Source organism: Hypomesus transpacificus, chromosome 14 (genome assembly GCF_021917145.1).
Source record: "Hypomesus transpacificus isolate Combined female chromosome 14, fHypTra1, whole genome shotgun sequence".
Lineage (NCBI taxonomy): Eukaryota > Metazoa > Chordata > Actinopteri > Osmeriformes > Osmeridae > Hypomesus > Hypomesus transpacificus.
Window position 1 is genome coordinate 2,133,460 of NC_061073.1, and position 21,702 is coordinate 2,155,161.

Below are 21,702 nucleotides of genomic sequence, written 5' to 3' on the forward strand. Positions count from 1 at the left end.
ATTAAAATACAATATTTGCCAAATACGGCTGAATCTTTCTCGCATGCATCTGCTGGTCTACAGTAAGCTATGTATCCTCCTATCTATGGTCATGAAGACCTGACGTGTTCAAATCAGAAAACCGTGGTTTGTGGACGTCAATAAATATAGATGCAATTGTTAAGAGAAACAGCGAGACAAAGAACTACACCTACTATGACTCTTATAAAACGAAGCAACATCGCCACCTAGAGGTCAAGTGTTAAAGGTTCACACAACTGGGCGGATGACGTCATGGGTAAAATTACAGTGGAAGGTTTATTCAGGTTTATTCAGATTTCAGTGCATGTCAGAACAAACAAAACTCAAAATTACGTTTTTCAATTCACATTCTAGGACAAACTCAAGTTAGGCTCAAAGCAGCTGTAATAAATACATGTGAATCGTTCCCTTCTGCTTAGAAATTCGTAATAAAGCTTCTTCCTCAAGACTTATTCTGGCCTTGTAGACTTGGCACCTCCACCTTAAATATTACTTAAATAAAACAAATAGATTTTATCATTCCATTTAGTCAGAGATAGATACAAGAGTAGTATAGAGATCACAGACGTACTTACCAGGCCAGGAGGAGAGAGAGACAGAGAGACAGAAAGAGAGAGAAAGGGAGAGAAAGGGAAGGGGAGAAACAATAGTAAAGATAAAAAGATGAAGTAAAAGAATAAACAAGACAGAATATAATGCTTCCTCCTGGCCTAATTCACTGTGACGTTATGGAAGTCATGTTTGTTTCTAAGAATGTGGCATCCGTGGACCAAGAACATGAGAAAAGAACAGGCGACATGCAGTGCTTCAAAACACTGATAAAAAAGTGCAAGTTGGTCTCCCATTACTCTTCTACAGTAGTCAGTAGCAGAGTTCTACACACAGTTAATACAGTACCTACAGACAGACAGATCTAGACCTTTTCACCTGGGGTGGCAGAGGTAGTTGTCGGGTGGCATGGAGGTGTAGAGGGACAGTGTGACCCGATGCCACCATTAATTATTATAACATTATAGTTTAAATAAGGCCAATAATATTCTTTTTTTTATTAAATATTCCAATGTAAAAAATAAATAAATATATATTTTAGCATGGGAAGATTGGGGTGGCAAGTCTTTTTTTGCTGGGGTGGAAGCTGCTACCCTTTGCAACTCCTTGGATTTGCCAGTGCATACAGACATACATACAAACAAATATACATACAGACATACATACAAACAAATATACATACAGACATAATTACATTCATACATACATACCTACAGACAGGCTAACAGACAGGTTAACAGACAGGCAGACATACAGACAGACAGAAGGGCTAACAGACAGACAGACAGACAGACAGACAGACAGACAGACAGACAGACAGACAGACAGACAGACAGACAGACAGACAGACAGACAGACAGACAGACAGACAGACAGACAGAAAGGCTAACAGACAGACAGAAAGGCTAACAGACAGACAGGCTCTCATGTTGATGAGAAGTTCACTCTTTGGTCCTTCTGTGTGAGCCTACAAGCATCACTTTGCGAAATCCTGTTCTTCCACAACCTAATCATACATATCAAACACCCACCCACCCCACACACACACACACACACACACACACACACACACACACACACACACACACACACACACACACACACACACACACACACACACACAACCACACACACAACCCCACACACCCACACACACAACCACAAACGCACACACATCCACACACAGGAGCAGAGAGAGGAGAGACAGGCAGTTATCACCATACTGTTCTACTGATTGCTATATATAATGATAATATAAAATGTGGTGTTTGCTGGTTCAGGCAAGGAGTTCAGGAGTGACGACAGCGACCAGGCAGAGCTGACCTGAGCAGCTGGAGAGAGGGGCAGGATTTCAAGCTTCTGACCAGAGTCTCTGCTCCAGCAATGCTGATGTCATTTGCCTCCAGGCTGGAAATGAACAAAGACAAAACAGCCTTGACGCCTCTAACCCTGAAATTCTGATCTCGTCAGTGTGTCAAGAAAAGGGACTCACTCCAATCTCTGTAGCTTCAGACACCTAGGCAGAACATTGGCTAGCTCTACAGCGACGTCGTCCTGACAACCATTCCATGCCAAACTGTGACAAACAGACAGACAAAAGCAGGTTAATCCAGTAGGCTTAATGATAAGGAAACATCCTAAACAACCATTCCAGTGACTCGAGTGAAGTGACTTCCTGTTTTGTTATTACCTCACATCCTGTACAGAAACACAGTGGTCCAGGCTGGCAGCCAGGCTAGCGAGGTCTGGGGTTCCTATGGAGGTTAGGCTGGAACACAATACCAGACAGGTTAGACACATGCCATGGTACTAGAGACTAGAGGAGGAGAGCACAAAACCTAGCAGGCTTTTATCTTACTGTAGCTTGACCAGGCTCTTCATGGAGACCAGGGCTTTGGAAAGGCTGGCAGATCCCTCTGCACCAAACTTGTTCTCTGACAGACTGACAGACACACAGGAAGACAGTTCTGGATATTAGATCAGAATACGTGAGACCAGTCTTTGGTAGAATCAGACACAGGGGAGGGTTGTAGAGCAGTAGACTTACTCTAGAACTGCAATGTGCGTAAGGGAGGGCAGAACCTGGGCCATCCTTGCAGCACAAGCCACTCCGAGGCTGTTGCCGGACAATCTAGAACACAACAGAACATTCTAGAACACACTCTAGAACCCCCCTGGACAATCCAGAACACAATAGAACATTCTAGAAAAAACACTCTAGAAGCTCTCAGCTACAAAGCAGGATTTGACTGTTTGTAGACAGTGTAAGACAATCTAGAGTATTGAGAGTGAGTCAAAATGTGTATCCGTGTTGTATATCTGTGCTCTTACTGCAATTCCTGGAGGTGCGAACAGGAAGACAGAGCTTGGAGCAGCTTGTCACCTGCCGGGTCACTCACAAGGTTCTGGGACAGCCTGAGGAGGACACACACACACACAGGTACACACACACACACACACAGAGTACTGTTTGTATTCTAAAGGAGATGACCCTCCTCCCACTCGAGGTTGGAGATCAGCTGGAGCCAGGAGGTCCTACCTGAGTCTCCTCAGCTGAGTCCAGGAGGTCACATGTGTGGTCAGCTCCTCCACGCCTCCATCACCCATCCTCAAACAGTCCAACCTGCAGGACCCACGCACAGGACACTGAGGGCTGTACCGGAGTGTGTGTGAGTGTTCTTGTCTGTGTGTGTGTGTGTTGAACCCACTCTATCTCCTCGAGGTATGTGAGTCTCTTCAGAGAGCCCAACAGGAGCACAACAGCCTGGTTTTCTGATGAGTTCCTCACCATCACATTGTTCAGACTAGGAAACACAAACAGTCAGTACTGCTGGCCAAATGTCAGTGTGTGTTTTCATTTCTTTGTTTACAAGTTCCATGTGACTCCTAGTCCTGCCTCCTGCTTCCATTTCTCCCTTTCTGCCACACCCTTCACTTGTCACCATTCGTAACTTCAATTCATTATCAGCTTCACCTAGTTCCTCACTATCTCCTGTGTTATCCATTCCCTCTCTGTCTCTTTGCTCCTTTTTTATGTAGAGACAGTTGAAGACAGACCGGAAAGCAGGGACAGTTTCCTGCCTCTGGCTCTTGACATTCCCAGAGCCAGAGAGTCGAACCCAGGCCCCCGAGTTACAGCCTTAGCCTTAACGGTACAGCTCTACCCGGTTTGCCAGTCCATTTGAGTGGTTACCTCAGGCTGCTCTGCTCTTCCCTGTCTGCCTGTTGCCTTTTGTTCCTGACCCAAAACCTGTTTTCTGGATGAGCTTTTCCTGTGTTTTGAGTAAACTCCACCCTGACGATCGATTTGGCATTTGAGTCCTTCTCCTATTCTGACACAGACAAGACCACAGAGGGTGATGCAGCTGAACTGAGCCATAACATGTATTCTACCGTACTGTCCGTTAGACCCACTTGAGCGTCCTGAGAGAGGAGAGGTGAGGAAGCCCCTGGGTCAGGCAGGAGAGGCTCTGCTCATCCAGAGAGACCGAGTCCAGGCTGGAGAGAGGAAGAACACAGACAGGCGTCATGATCCTGGTGTACATGTATACGTATGCAGTTGTGTACGTGTGTGTGGTTGGGTGTCTGTGTCTGCAATGGATGTGGCTGTGTCACACAGCCACAGCCTGTGTGTGATGTGGCTGTGAGTGTACAGTATGTGCTTGTGTGTGTATGTGGCTGTGTGTGTGGTTGTATGTGTGTGTGTGTGTGTTACTTGATGTTCTGTAGGAAGACACACTGTCCCAGTCCGCTCATAAGCTCCACCCCCCCTGCGGCCGTCCAACCAGAACACAGAGAAAGACTAGGGGGTGGGAGGAGAGATAGAGGTTCAGCCTATTAAGTTCAGACCATGACATTTTTACTCATGTTTAATGTTTACATAGGTAATAATACAGTCAATCCTTAAACACATTCAGCTTCCAAAGTTGCATGCAACATATTGTGTCACGATGGGTGTCTAAACCACCTCCACTACACTTACTCCACAGATGTCAGAGCAGGCAGGCCCGTGAGGGCCCGGATCAGGGCCTCAACTCCTATGTCTGAGATCACATGACCTGTCAGCCTGGCAGAGACAGGAGAGGACATCATCATCATCATTATCATCGTCATCATTATCATACTGTACAATGACTGCTGCAGGACCACTAGAGGTGGAACACACAGACCAAACAGAAACAGGGTCATTCTAGAACGTTAGTTGACTACTTGGATACTTGTAGTATGAGGTGTTTATTACTTGAGGTTCTGTAAGGTCTTGGTGTGCAGTAGCCCCTCAGCCAGGAGAATCACCCCATCCTCACACGTTTCTTTAGAGTCCAGACTAGAGAGAGGGAGAGACGCGCGCAGGTTAACATCTCAGCCATCCATTTGGCAGAAGAAACAGTCTGTGAGAACCTGTGTCAAAGCCTGGTGGAGTTTCCCAGACACCACACACAAACAAAGACACACGCACACACAAACAAAGTCACACACACACACAAACAAAGTCACACGCACACACAAACAAAGTCACACGCACACACAAACAAAGTCACACGCACACACAAACAAAGTCACACACACACAAAGACACACACATACAAAGACGCACACACACAAAGTCACACACACACAAAGTCACACACACACAAAGACACACACATACAAAGACGCACACACACACAAAGAGAGACACACACACAAAGACACACAAATACACACACACAAAGATACACAGACATAGATACCGGATTTTCCGGACTATAAGTCACTTGTTTTCATCGTTTGGCTGGTCCTGCGACTTATAGTCAAGTGCGATTTTTATATCAAAATATATATAATGTCACATTCTTAAATGTAAATTCATACTAACATGAACCAACGAGTTCAACGGATTCAGTGATGTGGAATGAGATCAGGAGCTTGGTGAACTATCTTTCCGGTAACTTGCTTGTTGGACTGGCCAGCTTGTTTTGTTACCGTAATTTAGCCTATTCAGCCTCCAAGGTATGTTCTTTAAGCTTTTGTGTATCTGAATAACTGTTTATGTGTTACGTTAACATACCGGACACCTGGTTGAACAACAGCCTGTTGCTCTGTGTGCTATTGAGTAGTTGAATAACTTGCCTTTCCAGATTAAATGTCTGTTCTTGGTCTTGGGTTTTGTGAAATACATTTCCAAATAAATGCAAATTATAGTATATGTTTTTTTCCTGTTCATGACAAATTTTTTGACTGATGCGACTTATACTCTGGAGCGACTTATAGTCCGAAAACTTCGGATATTCTACACAGATGCAGAAACACCCAGAAATAGACACACAGACTAGAGCAATACTGCTCTGTCTTACCTGAGTGTAGTGAGGTGGGCCAGGGAGGGCAGGGCAGAGCAGAGCACCTTTACCCCCTCTCTACTCAGGCTGCAGCCAGACAGACTACAGACAGGAGGGCAACAACACAACTCATGTTTCACACAGAAAACACTGGAAAGCCTGACATGGTCACTTGGATGGGCATCTGCACGCTGATTGTGTTTCTTACATTTCTTAAAAAAAACGATGTTTGATTGATGTTTTGAGTAAAAAAAAAAGTTTGGATGTTGTTCAAATGATTGATTCATTGTTTATAAAGTTGTTGATGATGTTGTGTTGTTGCTGGTTGATTACGTATGTGTAAATAATAATTCATAACGGTAAATAGGGTAAACATTACGTTTGCCATACTTCTATACTGTATGCAGTTAGTTTTATGAGTTATTCATGTATTTTTACATATAATTTGATACACGATCAAAAGGAATGTGTTGAGATCTAGTCTAACGGAGAGCCAGCACTCAAGTCGTCCTACTCACAGCAGATCCTGCAGGAAAGCACACCTCTGGAGAACGCTGCTCATGGCCTCTAGGTGGAGCCTTGACTCTGCACTGTCAACCAGGCTGGAGCGCACACACACACACACACACACAATGCACACACACGTACAAGCACACACACACATACAAACACACACACAAAAACAGACAGAAGTGTTTGGTCAGACCACTGTCTTACAATGTCCTCTGTTTACAGAACATGCCAGAAAACTTCTCCCACCTGATTTTGACCACAGGCAAACAGCCAGAGGACCCTCCGCTGAAACATAAAACCACAAATGTTAGCGTTAGCTTCCTAATTCACCTCAGAACATGGCTGCTCTGTTAGCGTTAGCTTTCTAATTCACCTCTGAACATGGCTGCTCTGTTAGCGTTAGCTTCCTAATTCAGCTCTGAACATGGCTGCTCTGTTAGCGTTAGCTTCCTAATTCACCTCTGAACATGGCTGCTCTGTTAGCGTTAGCTTTCTAATTCACCTCTGAACATGGCTGCTCTGTTAGCGTTAGCTTCCTAATTCAGCTCTGAACATGGCTGCTCTGTTAGCGTTAGCTTCCTAATTCACCTCTGAACATGGCTGCTCTGTTAGCGTTAGCTTCCTAATTCAGCTCTGAACATGGCTGCTCTGTTAGCGTTAGCTTCCTAATTCAGCTCTGAACATGGCTGCTCTGTGCTCTGAAGACGTTACCTGGACCGGTAGAACTCTGTCTTGTCCTTCAGGGTGATGTGGAGTGTGGAGTGGTTCACCCTGCAGATGAAGGCCAGGGGTTATTTTCACAGACAGTGTGCGCGTGTGTTTGTGTGTGTTTGTGCATGGTGTGTGTATGCATGTAGATCTGTGTGTGTAGGTGTGTGTAGGTGTCTGTAGAGGTGTTTTGTAGTGTATGGGTGTAGAGGTGTGTGTGTGTGCATATAGTTGTGTGTGTGTGTAGGTGTGTGTATGCATGTAGATCTGTGTGTGTAGGTGTGTGTGTAGGTGTCTGTAGAGGTGTGTGTGCAGGTGTGTGTGGGTGTAGAGGTGTGTGTGTGTGTGTGCTTGCTTATCCCTCAGTGTCACCTGAGGGTGTGTATGTTGGGGTTCAGCTCCAGGCAGGATGACACCAGCTCGACAGCAGTCTGTGCACCGACCCAGTGCTCCTTAACACTGACAGAGCACACGACAAACACATGCTAATCTTAACACACACACAGTACACACTGTATTCTATTTTAGTTAATCTTATATTTTTATTTTATTTTACTGTTGCTTGTTTTTCTACAGGTACACTTGCACTTACAGATTCATGTTGTTTAAATTGTAACTTGCTTAACTACATGCTCTTATGGTTTCTCCCTTTGGCACTTATTTTTTGGTTGTTCACAATGTGTGCTTGTTTTGGCTACCCGCAATGCTTTGGGGCTATCTTGTTGTTATTATCAGTGACCTATGCACTTTGTAAAGCTCTCTCTTGGAAGTCGCTTTGGATAAAAGCGTCTGCTAAATGAATGAATGTAAATGTAAATGTAACACACACACATACAGGACGTTCATATTTGCATTTCCTTATGTCATATCCTCTTTACCTTACAGAGCGCTGTCTGTGATCACAAATCAGCTGTTCCACCAGACCCACCACCTGCTGCATACCCAGACCATTGTCCCTCAGCCTACGGCACATAAACACACACACACACAAACGGTACTTTGTTTTAAGTTAGTGTGGGCATTGTGTGTGATCGTGTTTGTAAGTTCATGTGTGTACGTGTATTTGCATGTGTTTCTTGTGTGTGTGGTAATCCCTCCAGTGTGTGCAGTGAGGCCTGTTGCGCCAGACAGGTCTGTAGACCCAGTACACTTCCTGTCAGCAGCGTGTTATTAGTGAACCTGCTCCATACACACACACAAACACACATGCACACACACACACAGAAGAACAAACACACTCGTGCATGCCAGCGCACACACGCAGACACACAGGATGACCAAATGACAACACAATATAAAATGTAGTGTAATGCTGAGGTGGTTGTGGGTGCACTACACCCACTGTAGTTTGTCAAGCGAGGCACAGCTGCACAGGATCTCGGCAAGCCTGCTGAGCTGTTCTTCCTGGAAGCTGCAGGCGTTCAGACTGCAGTGACAGAAGTGGAGGTCAGGTGGTTCATGTGGGGTGATGAGTCATATAGGAAATGGATTTATGCATATGCATTTATGCAAGCTGTGACAACAGCCGCAAAAACATAAAAGGCGGCATTTAGTGTGTTTGTGTCACATCCTACCTCAAAGTTTGACCACAATGGTTGTCTGGTTGAAAGCGGATTGACAATCTCTCTTCAGACCCCAAACTACAGATTGGACCCAACAGAGGAGAATACAGAATCACAGGTTTTGGTGATGCTCACTAAAGCGATTGAACATTAAAGGCAGGATTGTTTGGCAACCTAGCAATTTTCGCTTGAGTTTGAAAGGAGTCAAACCAAAATATCCCACCCCCTCCATTCAAAGCCCCATAACACATGAACGCGCTGCTTTGACTGGTGCCGGGAGGTAAGTAGACAGACAAGAACCCAGTCCAACCATTGCATTTCGTCTGAATGCCATCCAATCATGAAGTTCGGTTTCTTATTTTTTACCGTTGCTTGCTTTTCTACAGGTACACTTGCACTTATAGCGATTCATGTTGTTTAACTGTAACTTGCCTACCTTACATTTACATTTAGTCATAAGTCGCTCTTATCCAGAGCGACTTACAGTAAGTACAGGGACATTCCCCCGAGGCAAGGATGGTGAAGTGCCTTGCCCAAGGACACATCATCATGTGTCATCATTTTGACATCATTTTGGCGGGACGGAGAATCGATCCGGCAACCTTCTGATTACTAGCCCGACTCCCTCAACGCTCGGCCATCTGTCTCCGCTTTTTACCTACATGCTCTTATGGTTCTTCCCTTTGGCACTTATTTTGGGTTGTTCAAAATATGTGCCTCATGTTTTGGGGATATCTTGTTGTTATTATCAGTGACCTGTCCACTTTGTAAAGCTCTCTCTTGGAAGTCGCTTTGGATAAAAGCGTCTGCTAAATGAATACATGTAAATGTAACATTACTGACCCTGCCTATAAGATGAAAACATTAGAACCCACCTGACTTCTACCGAGGAGACCCGGGCACAGCTGAGGATGGCACTGACCAGATGGAGCAAACCTTCCTTGCTCAGTCCGTTATCGTTCAGGCTGCATGGAGAAAAGGACAAGCTTGGTCTCCCTGTCCAATCTGGACCTACAACAAACCCTAGCTAAAAAGCTCGCTTTAGGTATGTCCAATGCCTAGTCCAACTTGGTTTACATTTACGCGTGTGATGTTGGCTTACCTGACAGAGCTGGCAATCCGCAAGCTCGGAAGATATTCCACAAACGTCTTCACGCCCTCATCCCTGAGTAGGTTACTGGACAAACTACAGCAGGGTAAAGACTGGCTCAGTATCCATGCATGTGTGCGTGTGTACGTGTATGTGTGTGTGTGTGTGTATGTGTGTGTGGAAACACACTCACTCCAAGTCAGACAAGTTGGGGCACTGTTGCAGGATGCGAGACAGGTTTTCCACGTTGGCACAGCTCAGAGAGTAATGAGATAACCTGTACACACACGTACACACACAGACCACATATCGACACACACACACAGACAAACACACACACACACATACAGAAAGACAAACACAGACAGGCACACACAAAGAGACAGATCACAGAAAGACAAACACACACACAGAGAAAGTCAAAAAACAGGTGGTCAATCCAGCATAGAGACAGTCTAACCTGACCGGGCAGCAGGTCATGAAGTGAATCATCCCTGTGGGAAAGCGCTGACCTGCAGGAACGTCTGTCTGTCTTCTCGCCCAGCCTGATGAAGGACTCTCCCTGACACCTGAGATCCACCTCTCTGACCCGCTGGCAGTCTCCCAGACAGCTGACTAATAGCAGCGCTCCATTGGTGGACATGTGGGCGTGGCTGAGACTGTGAGACGAATGGAAGGGGAAGGAGTTGAGAGGGGAGATGTTTGAGTGATGTTCATGATAGGGATGATGCAGGAACACTAGACCAGTCTTCCTCAATCCTGGTGGTCCACTGTCCTGCACGTTCTAGATGTTTCCCTGCTTCCAACACACCTGCTTCGAATGAATGGGTCATCACCAAATTCTGCAGAAGCCTGGTAACGACCTATTCATTTGAAACAGCTGTGTTGGAACAGGGAAACATCTAAAAACCTGCAGAGCAGGGGGTGTCCCAGGACCAGGATTGATAAAGGTTGTTAGAAGAATGAGTCATCGTTCTGATTTAATCTTTCGAGAGACGGGCCTCACTTGAGCGTGTGTAGGGTTGTCATCTGGGGCAGGATCTTCCGCAGCGAGCCTACAGCCTCATCCTTCAGAGACGTGTGAGACAAACTAACAGAAAAGAACAAGTTCAAAAGGCCTGCGGAAGAAACTGTACATGGATGCCACACACAGACAGAAGTGGTCCGTTAACTCACTCGATCTCCAGGGGGCTGGGACAATGCAGTAGCTTCCTGCAAAGGTTGGTCACATCTAAAGCCTTCAGAGCACTGGAGGTCACCCTGGAACGGGAGGGAGGGATGGAGGGAGAAAGGGAGAGAAGGAGGGAGAGAGGAAGAGAGACAGAGGGAGGGAGACAGAGAGGAGGGAGAGTGAAAGAGATATACAGAGAGTGAAAGAGAGAGAGAGTAACATGACGTGTTAACAATTACCAGATGTTGTCCTCTCACTGGGGACTGCTTTGCCAACATTGCTTCACCTAAACATTCATGCCAATAAGTATATTGAACTGAATTGAGAGGGCAGGATCTGGAATAAGGTGGTATCCTACCCCAGTTTCTTCCCCTGGTCCAGACCACCTGAGCTCCTGGGGTCTGAGGGCTGATGTCTGGAGGGGCAGAGACCAGTTACTATTGTGTGTGTGTGTGTGTGCGTGTGTGTGTGTGTGTGTGTGGCGTGGAGGGTGAGGAGGACTGCTGTGCTAACCCAGTACTGGGGAGAAACTTCAGGAGCACAATCTTCTTCCCTCCATCACTGTTGGAGGGAGACGAGATGGTTGGAGTTTAACTGTACGTTTACCCAACAGCGTATTTTAACAGCCTGTGCTAACACATCCATAAAAATACGCGATAATAACACTGTGCTCCCCTAGCACTTCTAACCGTTGCAGGCCTTCTCATGTACAACAACAGTTTGACCAACGACCGACCACATAGGGGGCCTGGAAAGAAAGAGAACACATTGCCGCATGCGTTTACCTGACAGACACTTCCGACAGGTTTCTTTGTGAGCAGAGGGCCCCAGCCAGCAGGGAAACACCCTCCATGCTGACGTCATTCTCACCCAGGCTGAAAAACAACAACAGCACCTGACACTGCAGACCAACTCGACCATGACTCAGCTGGGAGACCGGAGGAGAGACTGTGTGAGGGTGGGTTAGGTCACAGGACTGTCTTACTGTATCTGCTGTATGGTGCTGAGCTGGGGAAGGAGATCCAGGAGCACCTGTAGACCTTTGGTACCTAGGGAGTTACGAGAAAGACTGATGGGGAGAGAGAGAGAGAGGCAGAGAGAGAGAGAGAGAGAGAGAGAGAGAGAGGCAGAGAGAGAGAGAGAGACAGAGAGAGGGGTGGAGAGGAGTCATCAAACATGCAAATTTAAGAGCCGACATTATTCCATTGCTGTTGCTGTGTTTAACTTTTGAGTGTGTTTATGTGTGTATGTGCTCGTGAGTGTGTGTGTGTGTCTGTGTGTGTGTGAGAGTGAGTGTATATAAGTGTGTGAGTGTGTTTGTGTATTGTGTAAGTGTGTGTGTGCATGTGTGTATACACTGTGTGTATGTGAGTGTGTATGTGTGAGTGTGTGTATGTATGTATGTGAGTGTTTATGTGTGAGTTTGTGTGTGTGCCTTACTCCAGCAGCGCAAGGTCAGAGCATCGCACCAGACTGTCAGACAGGCGCTCCAGGTGCGAGGGGAGGAGGCCACAGCCCTGCATGCTGAACGTACGGTGGCCCAGCAGGACGGGGGACATCATGAGTCATCATCATATTTAGGATCAATCACTCAACTTTATTTATATAGCACATTTAAAAAACCTCAGGCTGCAGGCGTGCAGCATGATGTCATCTATGAAACCACACATGCGTTAGGTACAGAGGCGTGGAGAGACTTACCGGAGTTTCATGCCCACCCCCACACCTGTGGCTTCTGTCTCATTTCTGTAAGTCAGGAAATCAAACACTGAACACTAATATCAACCATTCATGCATTGCATTAAAAAGGTCTTACAAAATCTAAGATGGACTGTTTAGTAGTCAGCTTATTGGACCAGTGTTGTAATATGGAGACGGGTCGGTGGGTTCCTACCCAGGGTTGTGTGTCTGTCTGCTTCCAATGAACTCCACGGACACGTGGACTGGTAGCCTGGACAGAAGGGACAGACAGACAGACAGACAGGAGCTAGTAATTGTGTTCAGCCTATGGTCTGCACCTCTCTGAATCACCAACCATCTCTACACGAGGGGACCCCTTACTGAACTGCTCCTCTCAAGGTTTTTTCCCCCTAAGTTTTCCTGGGAGTTTTTCCCTGTCTCCCTTGAGGTTTAGGTGTCGTTCTAAGGCCGTATGCGAATCCCTTTGAGACGTTGCTCGTAAAAATGGGCGATACAAATACTAACTTTTTTAATTGAGTGCAAGGTACAGCCTAGGTAGACCAAGCCTCCGGTTAAAAGATCATAAAGAGAAGCAGTGAATCGCCCACAACACGATAGCTTCTACGGTAAGTGGAAGTGTGCTGTCTGCAGAAACACTGTGCCAGTACTGAAGTGCAGTGATCACAGGCCTGGGTTTAGGGGCAGACCGTTGGAACTCATCGTCCCCAATGTCAAGGGAGTAATTAGCAACAGAGCAGGGGTAGCATTAGCATGTAGGATGATCAAAGTATGTAGATGATTAAAAAATATGTTCGTCATCCCCCACCAACGTTCGAACCAATCCTACACCCCAGGCTGCGATTACAGTGTCTCTCATGCAGTGGCTTGCCTGGACGCAAAAGAAAGCCCTCTGATTACAGAAAGTTCCAGAACGCTTCTGAGAATGAGGAAGTGTGTGTCGGTGTGTGTGTGTGAGAGAGTGTGCCTGTGTGTGTGTGTTTTTGTACCTGATGTCTATCTTCACCACATTGGGACACTGGGACAGCAGTGAGGTCATGGCCAGCAGTTCGTCCACAGACAGTGAGCTGTCGTTCAGACTGTTCAACACAACCACAAACATCTCCTGTTACGTGCCTCGGAAATCATAACGTTAATTATATATCCCATTACTTCCCATTACATTTCATAGCCATACTATTCACATGCATTATGTCATGTCACATTTATTGAGTGCTGTGATATGGTGGGTCTCACTGGATTTGTCTTGGATGTACAACTGCATACTGTGATATGTACAGTATTACTGAATACTGTATGTATTACTGAGTACTGTAAAATGTACTATACATATTAATGTATATACTGTAATATCTATTGTATTAATGAGTACTGTATGTATTACTGAGTACTGTCACATGTAATGTATGTATTACTGTAATACTGAGCAATACTGTGTGTATTACTGAATACAGTAATATGTACTGTGATACTGAGCAGTACTGTGTGTATTACTGAATACAGTAATATGAACTTTAATACTGAGCAGTACTGTGAGTATTACTGAATACAGTAATATGTACTGTGATACTGAGCAGTACTGTGTGTATTACTGAATACAGTAATATGTACTGTGATACTGAGCAGTACTGTGAGTATTACTGAATACAGTAATATGTACTGTGATACTGAGCAGTACTGTGAGTATTACTGAATACAGTAATATGTACTGTGATAAGGAGCAGTACTGTGTGATGCGGTGGCAGAGCCTGGCCTTACAGGAGACTCTGTGTGATGGACAGCTGCTGCAGAGCTCCAGTCAGGGCCTGCAGACTGTTCTCCTCCCACAGACCACCTGACAGACTGACAGAGCCAGGGAAACACACAACAAACATTCTCTACCACCTGACAGACTGTTCCTTGATGTGTCTGTTTTGTATGTGTTTACTACAGTGTTATAAATGTTGGAACAAATTCAGTAATTAATAAATACATAAACATAAAAAATACTGTATGAACTGCATTTAGGGGCAATACCAATGACCATGCCCTGAGTATATATATATATATAGAGAGAGAGACATACAGAGAGATATATAGAGAGATATATATAGAGATATATAGAGATAGATAGATAGATTTGATTTATCTTATAAAGTTTCACAATGCAACACTGGTAATGGGCAGAGAGACGGTGGACTTACTCCAGGACAGAGAGGGCAGGGAAGCAGGCCAGGAGCTCACACAGTCTTAAGACCTGCTGCCCGCTCATCTTCTGGTTCAGCAGTCTGTCAAAGGCATGGAGGAAGAGCACAGGCTTAGAGAGTACAGACAGGAACATCTACAGTCCAGAATCCAGACTCTGTACTGGAACGGTGTAGGTGTTTCCTTTTACCTGACGGTGAGTCCAGGTGTGTCCTTATGGCTTCACGGGAACAAAGAGAGGTTTGAGGTGAGGAACGGCCGTGTTTCATAGATGTGATGTGCACTGCTGGTCTGGCAGGAGCATGACAGTGGATTCCTCTGGTTTTAACCCTAACCCTACTACAACCTACCTGCTGATGCTTGACTTCAGAGAGAACACGACCTTGATCTCCTTCTTACCGCTGCAAACAGAAAAGTAAACCAGACAGCTCGAGTGTGGTTTCACAGTGACCACTAGGGAGGTTTCTTCCCTTTGTGTTGGTTTCTTTTGGTTTACTTCCCAGTAAGCAATTAAGTGGTGCTTACTCTGCATAAATGCTTTCGAGGTTGGCAGAGGAACTGGTCTTCTCTAGAACCGCAAGGACGCTTCCCAAAGAGCAGCTGTTCTTACCCCCCAGCCTGAAAACCGAAAGACACACATACACACAAGTTTGTTTTTCTATTGTAGGGGGCACTGACCATTCACTACCATTCAAATCAAATTCAAAAGTTATCTCTAACCACTAACCCCTAACCGTAACCCTTAATGCAGTCTCAACCCTATGACAAGTTCTAATGCTAAAGTGCTTGAAAAAAGCATTATGGAGCCAAGGACAGGGGTCCCCCAAGGTCAAGTTTGTCATGCTTTACTATACTTGTGAGGTCATTTGGTCCCCTAAAGTAGTTAAACAAGAGCAGCAGATATGGACTGGTATGCATAAACCAGTTGAACACAGTTGAACAATAGAGTTGTTTAACAATAGTTGAACAATCTAGGCTACAAGTGACCACCTGGGAGTCCAGTTGAGAAGGTGAACTCACATGACAGAGGCCAGGTTGGGCAGTCTGGAGAAGACCTCAGCCACCTCCCTGATCCCATCATCTGTCAGACTGTTGTCACTCAAACTAGCACAAACACCACAACAAACCATCTCACGATTACCGACCTGACCATACAATGTATGTACGTCTATGCCAGTGTTTGTCAATACTGGTCCTCAGAGCTCCCTGCCCTGCATGTTTGAGATATTTCCCTGCTCCAACACACCTGAATCAAATGAATGGGTCGTTATCAGGTTTCTGCTGAGTTTTATATCGACCCACTTATTTGAATCAGGAATGTTGGAGGGAAATACCTAGAACATACAAGGCAGAGGGCTTGAGGACGAGGACTGACAAAGGCTGGTCTACACTGGGATATGTGGTGAAAGGAGGTATTGTTACTTAATGTCAGTGATATTTGGGCATTCCTCCAGAGCTTTGCTCAGTCTGGCAGCTCCTACATCAGTCAGGTTGGCACTCGTAAACCTGGAGGGAGTTACACAGACACAGTTCCACAGTCACGGTTGGAAACACCGTTACAAAGAGACAGCATGACAGGGAAGGAAGACATGCAGGCAATCAGTCGAATTCGAACCCAGGCCCTTGCATTAGCCTTAATGGTATGTGCTCTTTTCCCTTGAGCTACGGGGTAACCCCAATGTGTCCATATCCGCAAAGCGAAATTAAGGCGCGACATTACCGCATTGAACAGACTGTGTAAAGGGGCTTCAGCCTAACACAGACAGAGAGGTAACTCACTCTAGCTTCCTGAGGGTGGGCAGCTTGGGCAGGATGGAGCACAGCTTATCTGCAAACCAGTCATCGTACTTCCTGCCTCGAAACCTGCAGAGTCACCAGATACAAGCAGCACTGTTATGGTCCTAACTTGTTTTCCTGCTCCTTGGCTGACAAAAATAGTAGCTGGCATCTAAACTGAATCTATGATTTGCAATGTATGTCTGCAGATAATGTAATAATAGTTTTAATGCAATTTATTAAAAAGAAAATTGTTCAACATGACAGTAAAAAAAAAAAATCACATCACTGAAGGAAATGATGTAATGTTCGACAGAAATGCTGTAAAAATTGGTAATGATTGCTAGATTTTTCTAGTTTATTGATCAATTGACCGTCTGACCAACTGGTTGACTTGCTCACGTGAGATGGTGCAGGTGTTTACAGCTGGGTAGAATATCCAGACACTCCAGGTCCATTGAGCATGCTCCAAAGTCAAGGTCGAAGTCCACTCCCGCGGACGCCACCGCAAAAGCGATGGCGTCCAGGTCGACAGGGTTCAGGCGGATGTTCCTCAGTTCCATGCAGGGTCGTGACCCCACGACCTCCCTCGCCAGCTCTACATTCTGGGTCTCCTGCACACAGCGGTACAACTCCACCACCTGCGGGGGAGACAGAAGGAAAATTGACAAACTAACAGAGAACTAATGGAAAGACCATATTTATATATAGTTGAACTACTGTTTGTGCAATCTGTGAAATAGTTCGGGTTAGGGTCCAGCCTACCTTGGGTCCAGTCAGACTGGAGCTGCCCGCAAGACTCTTCAGCAGCTTTAAGACCACTGCCTGGTGCTTTTTCACCCAGGTCTCGGCACCAAAACCAGACCCAGACAGAGTTCTCCCCCCAGCCCCAGCCCCAGCACTATCCCCAGCCCCAGCCTTCTCTGCCAGTCTGACCAGAGTAGGGGTGCAGGCAGGTGAAGCCAGTCCACACATGTACAGGTGCAGGGAGTCAGTGAAGACAGTCTTGGGGTCAGCTCTGGTGGTCCAGCGGCTTCTGAGGTTGAACTTCCTCTTCAGCTGGGCCTCGTTGACCTCGTCGCTGGTCATGATGTGGAGGGCACACAGGAACTCCTGTAGGGTCAGGTGGGTGAAGGTGAAGCCCTTCCCCCTGGATACGTCCTGCAGAGTCACCTCCACCTGGGTGAGGAGAGGAGGGGAGACACACATCATACACACATACTTATCCATTATATACACACCCTTGCACAAACATCATACACACACACTAACACATTATATACACACACTTACTCAACATCATACACACATCTTACACACACACACACACACACACATTTCACACAAACATGCCTACCTGTGAGAGAAGCCCAGTCCTTAAGCCCAGGTCCAGAAGTTTTGGAGTAAGTTCATCAGACAGGAAGAGGATTTTGCCCTTATCCAGCCCCTGCATGGCCAGGCGCCCCAGCTCCCTGACCTCTGACCTGTAGACATGTAGGGGCGGCGGTCCCCCAGGCCAGTGCAATGGGGCCCGGGGAGGAGTCTTGCCAGGGCGTTGGCAGAGGAGTGCCCAGAGGACAGTGAGGTAAACCTGGGTGAGAGTGGAAGGGAGCTTGGAGGTTTGGTGGGATTGGGGTAGCTGAGGCCGGGGGCAGTCCTGGGGAGAGGGTTGAGAGGCCTGAGGGCAGAGCATGTGTTCCAGGTAAACACAGCAGATATGGCAGAGGGAGGGGAGGTAGGAGAGGCTGAGGAGGTGGTTGTTAGTCAGGAGCATCTTCAGTGCCTCCTCGCCCTGACCCTGACCTCTGACCTGGAAGTACTTTGCTGCGTATTCCTTAACACGGCAGCGGTCGAACCCCAGCAGCTCGCCCACGCAGTCCACACCCTCCTCAAGGTCCCCAAGGTCCCGTGGACGACAGGTTAGCAGCAAGGTGCATCCTGGGAGTACCCTGCGGCTACAGAGCCCAGACACTAGCCTTGCTATGGGTAGAGGGCTCCAGAGGTTCAGAGCCCCACCCATCTCCTCCATCTCTCCCCCCAACGCCCCTTCCTGGCTGCCCCTCTCCTGGCTGCCCCTCTCCTTCCCCAGTTGAATCTTGGAGTGGAACTCATCGTAGCCGTCCAGAATCCAGCAGGTCCTCTCTGGATTGTCCGAGATGAAGTCTAGTACAGCTCTGGCCTCAGGGTCGCCCCCCTGTGGCTGGAGGAACCATTGCAGCAGTAGGTCGGCCAGTGACAGAGGGCTGGTCAGCAGGTTCAGCTGTCTGAACTCCAGCAGCACCAGGAGGGAGTAGGAGGGGAGGAGACCCTGGGCCCAGCGCTGGCCCACACACGACATCTGGAGGGTCTTCCCCGAGCCTGCTGGGCCCAGCAGTACCACCACCTTACCAGCAGAACGTTCCAGAAATGAAGCAACTGACACCCTGTCCTCCATGATCCCCTCCTCAACCTCCAAAATATCTGAGGGAGGAAGGAGGGAGGGGTAGTGAAAAGAAGAATGGAGTAGAACAGAGTTAACCCTGAATGAGTACCTTGTTCTTTCCAATTTCAATCAACAGCTGCTGTTGCTGTAAGAAGTTCTACTGTTACAAACTGGCACAAGTTTGTAACAAAAACGGAAACAGAAGAGGGGAGGGTCATCACACAACCTACCTGTTGTTCTGTCCATTCTGTCTGCGGTTGGGGTTCGGTCTGGTCTGTCCCGAGGCTTGCCGGGGTTGCCATGGCGCAGGGAAACCCAGGTCTCGTCCAGAGAGACCTCGGTCAGCACGTTCTGCACCGCCCTCTCCCACCTCTGCAGCAGCATCTTCCGTATTGCTGCGCTGTAGCACCCCACATGGTCTGGAGGTGCAACAACACCACAGGATGATGATCAGTGCACTTGCTCATGATGGCAAGAGCATGCCAATACATGTTTATAAAATAAAACACATGCATTTAGAGTACAATTGAGTGGAGTTAAGTATAGTTAAGTGCTGAATAGTAGATTTGTGTAAAGTACCGTGGAGTACAGTAGAGTAAATGTAGTAGAATTCATTCAAGTAAAGTAGAGTTCAATAGAATCACATAGAGTCAAATAGAGTCAAATAGAGTGAAGTTGAAAAGAGTAGAGAAAAGGAAAGTACAGTAGAGTAGAACAGAGCAGAGTAGAGCAGAGCAGAGCAGAGTAGCTGGGTACTGAACCTATGCACTGGCGTTTTCCATGGCCCTCTAGTGTATGAGCGTGAGACAGTGAGTTGTCTTCCCCCACAAGGTGAGATGAGCAGTCAACAGTCTCCACTGACGGCAGAGAGCACAGGGAAGTTAGGGGAATTACAGAACAATAAAACACTTGCATTCAAGATTACCGTTCACATTTCCTGGTTGATATAACTGACATGAAAATATAAACACATCGAACTCGAATGTACTTTTACCACTGTACCACCTCCCTTTCACTTTCATTTATCAATAGTGATACGTGGTACGTTGTGTAAAGATTTAAAACAATATCCAGCATTGAGAGTCAATCACTTTGTTACTCTAGCTAGGTGAATTTACAATTATTGGATGTAACGAGATGAGTAGGTTGTAAATGACCATGTGTGGGCTACAGCATGGCTCTTGTACCTGTGTGTGTTTAAATGTGGTACGCCCGCCATGCAAACTTTGAACCAGAGCAGACAGATATTTGTGACAGAAATGAACTGATACTTGACACACAGAGGACTCTTAACTTTTCTAGTGTCTTATCAAGTGGAGACACTAGATCTCCACTTACTTGGTGTGGAAAGGAGAGAGACACACACACTCACATGTGGTTAAGGTAACACCACTTCCGAGAGTCACAGACCATGGTACATATGACCCTGCAGTGTCATGGTGTTCACACAGACACAGGGATGGACAGGACTAAGGGCCACAGCCACACTAACCAGAGTAGTGTATCTATTGTAATCTCCAAATTACAGACACAGTTTCAGTAGTGCTGATCATGCTTCACAGTGCTTACCATGCAGACAGAGCACAGGCATGCAAAAAGCAGGTCTGATCAGTTTTGCATGGCCCACAGCCATGTATTATTATTATTATTATTAATAATCCCGACGGCCAGTCCGACCCTGTTGACCAGGGCCCTGGATCACTGAGAGCTGAACGATGATTGGCTACAAGACACCCTGCATCCCCTGGAAACGCAGACAGTGCAACACTGTAACAGTGTGTTAGGGGACCAGAACGGACACAGGAATGAGCATTACCACACACACCACCTTCCTCGCAAAAAGAGCCTCGAGAGTTATTGCGTTATGGCGAGAGTTATGGCCAACCCTAAATATATATCCCACGCAACAGCCCAAAGCTTATCGCAGCTCAGCCGTTCCTTGGTATACTTACTTGGTACACTCGTTGTCCCGGCCACAGACACGAGGCGAGATTCCAGGCGCATAGGGATGTTCTCACATTCCATACACAACGTCTCCAAAAACTGGCTGCAGAGCGCGGGGCCGGAGGCTCTGAAGTATTTTATCATTTCAGCCAAGCGCCCCAACAAGTCAAGTCTCTCCAGTCGCCGCCTCGATCGGTGGTCCATCATACTATATAACGTTTCTAGAACAGCGGGTGCCTGAGAGCGGAGAAGGTCCACCAACTCCACAGCTTCCTGGTCCAGCACTGCGAGAACATCATTTTCATCTACATCCTCCATAATCCCAAGCCATTCACTGAAACACAGATCCCCTGCGGATCTTCGCAGTCTGAGGACTAATATTCGAAACTAAACATACAGCACTGAACTGCAGCCAAAGTAGCCTACTCGTAGCCTACTGTAGATGAATGTCTAATGAATGTAGTCTGTAGCATGAAGCCTGCTATAGACAAATACAATACGTCACACAATGACTACCTATACACTTTCGGTTTTAGGTTTGTTAGGTGGTTGGAAGACCCATAGCAATCGGCTGGGGTCAGTTAAGGACACATCTTCCCAAGCCTACGCTTTTAAATGAATGAGACTACATTTGATGCTTGTAGCCTCATCGCTATAGTTCAAAATAGGCAAACAAACAACGAATGAAATGCATTGCAACTACTAAATCCGCACTGTAGGCAATTCTTGAGATATTTTTTGCGGTGCAT

The 21,702-nt window shown here is 46.6% G+C and overlaps 1 protein-coding gene across 1 annotated transcript; it reads right to left on the reverse strand.

The window, feature by feature from the left end:
• Positions 1-1,419: 1,419 nt before the first annotated feature.
• nlrc5 (NLR family, CARD domain containing 5) lies at positions 1,420-21,702 on the reverse strand. The gene is made up of 49 exons (XM_047034290.1): positions 20,962-21,702; positions 19,771-19,866; positions 19,240-19,428; positions 17,945-19,047; positions 17,353-17,766; positions 16,990-17,228; positions 16,591-16,674; positions 16,234-16,317; positions 15,832-15,915; positions 15,337-15,429; positions 15,162-15,212; positions 15,002-15,031; positions 14,811-14,894; positions 14,386-14,469; positions 13,617-13,706; positions 12,824-12,880; positions 12,631-12,675; positions 12,370-12,453; positions 11,915-11,998; positions 11,715-11,804; positions 11,443-11,490; positions 11,288-11,344; positions 10,935-11,018; positions 10,765-10,848; positions 10,271-10,417; positions 9,952-10,035; positions 9,771-9,854; positions 9,544-9,633; positions 8,681-8,746; positions 8,449-8,532; positions 7,985-8,068; positions 7,479-7,565; positions 7,110-7,169; positions 6,645-6,683; positions 6,404-6,487; positions 5,904-5,987; positions 4,811-4,894; positions 4,553-4,636; positions 4,286-4,372; positions 3,985-4,068; positions 3,279-3,374; positions 3,110-3,193; positions 2,902-2,985; positions 2,618-2,701; positions 2,429-2,512; positions 2,261-2,338; positions 2,063-2,146; positions 1,894-1,977; positions 1,420-1,576 (listed from the first exon to the last, which is right to left on the reverse strand). The coding sequence occupies exons 1-49, from the start codon at positions 21,269-21,271 to the stop codon at positions 1,495-1,497; spliced, it is 5,760 nt and encodes a 1,919-aa protein (XP_046890246.1). The 5' UTR covers positions 21,272-21,702; the 3' UTR covers positions 1,420-1,494.

Bases quoted from the DNA above. Each gene is read 5' to 3' on its own strand.
- nlrc5 (XM_047034290.1), bottom strand. From the start codon at position 21,271: ATGGAGGATGTAGATGAAAATGATGTTCTCGCAGTGCTGGACCAGGAA. The intron at 6,684-7,109 runs GTAACGTCTTCA...TTTATGTTTCAG, and splicing joins ACAGAGTTCTACCGGTCCAG to CGGAGGGTCCTCTGGCTGTT. The intron at 6,488-6,644 runs GTGGGAGAAGTT...TGTGCGCTCCAG, and splicing joins TTGCCTGTGGTCAAAATCAG to CCTGGTTGACAGTGCAGAGT.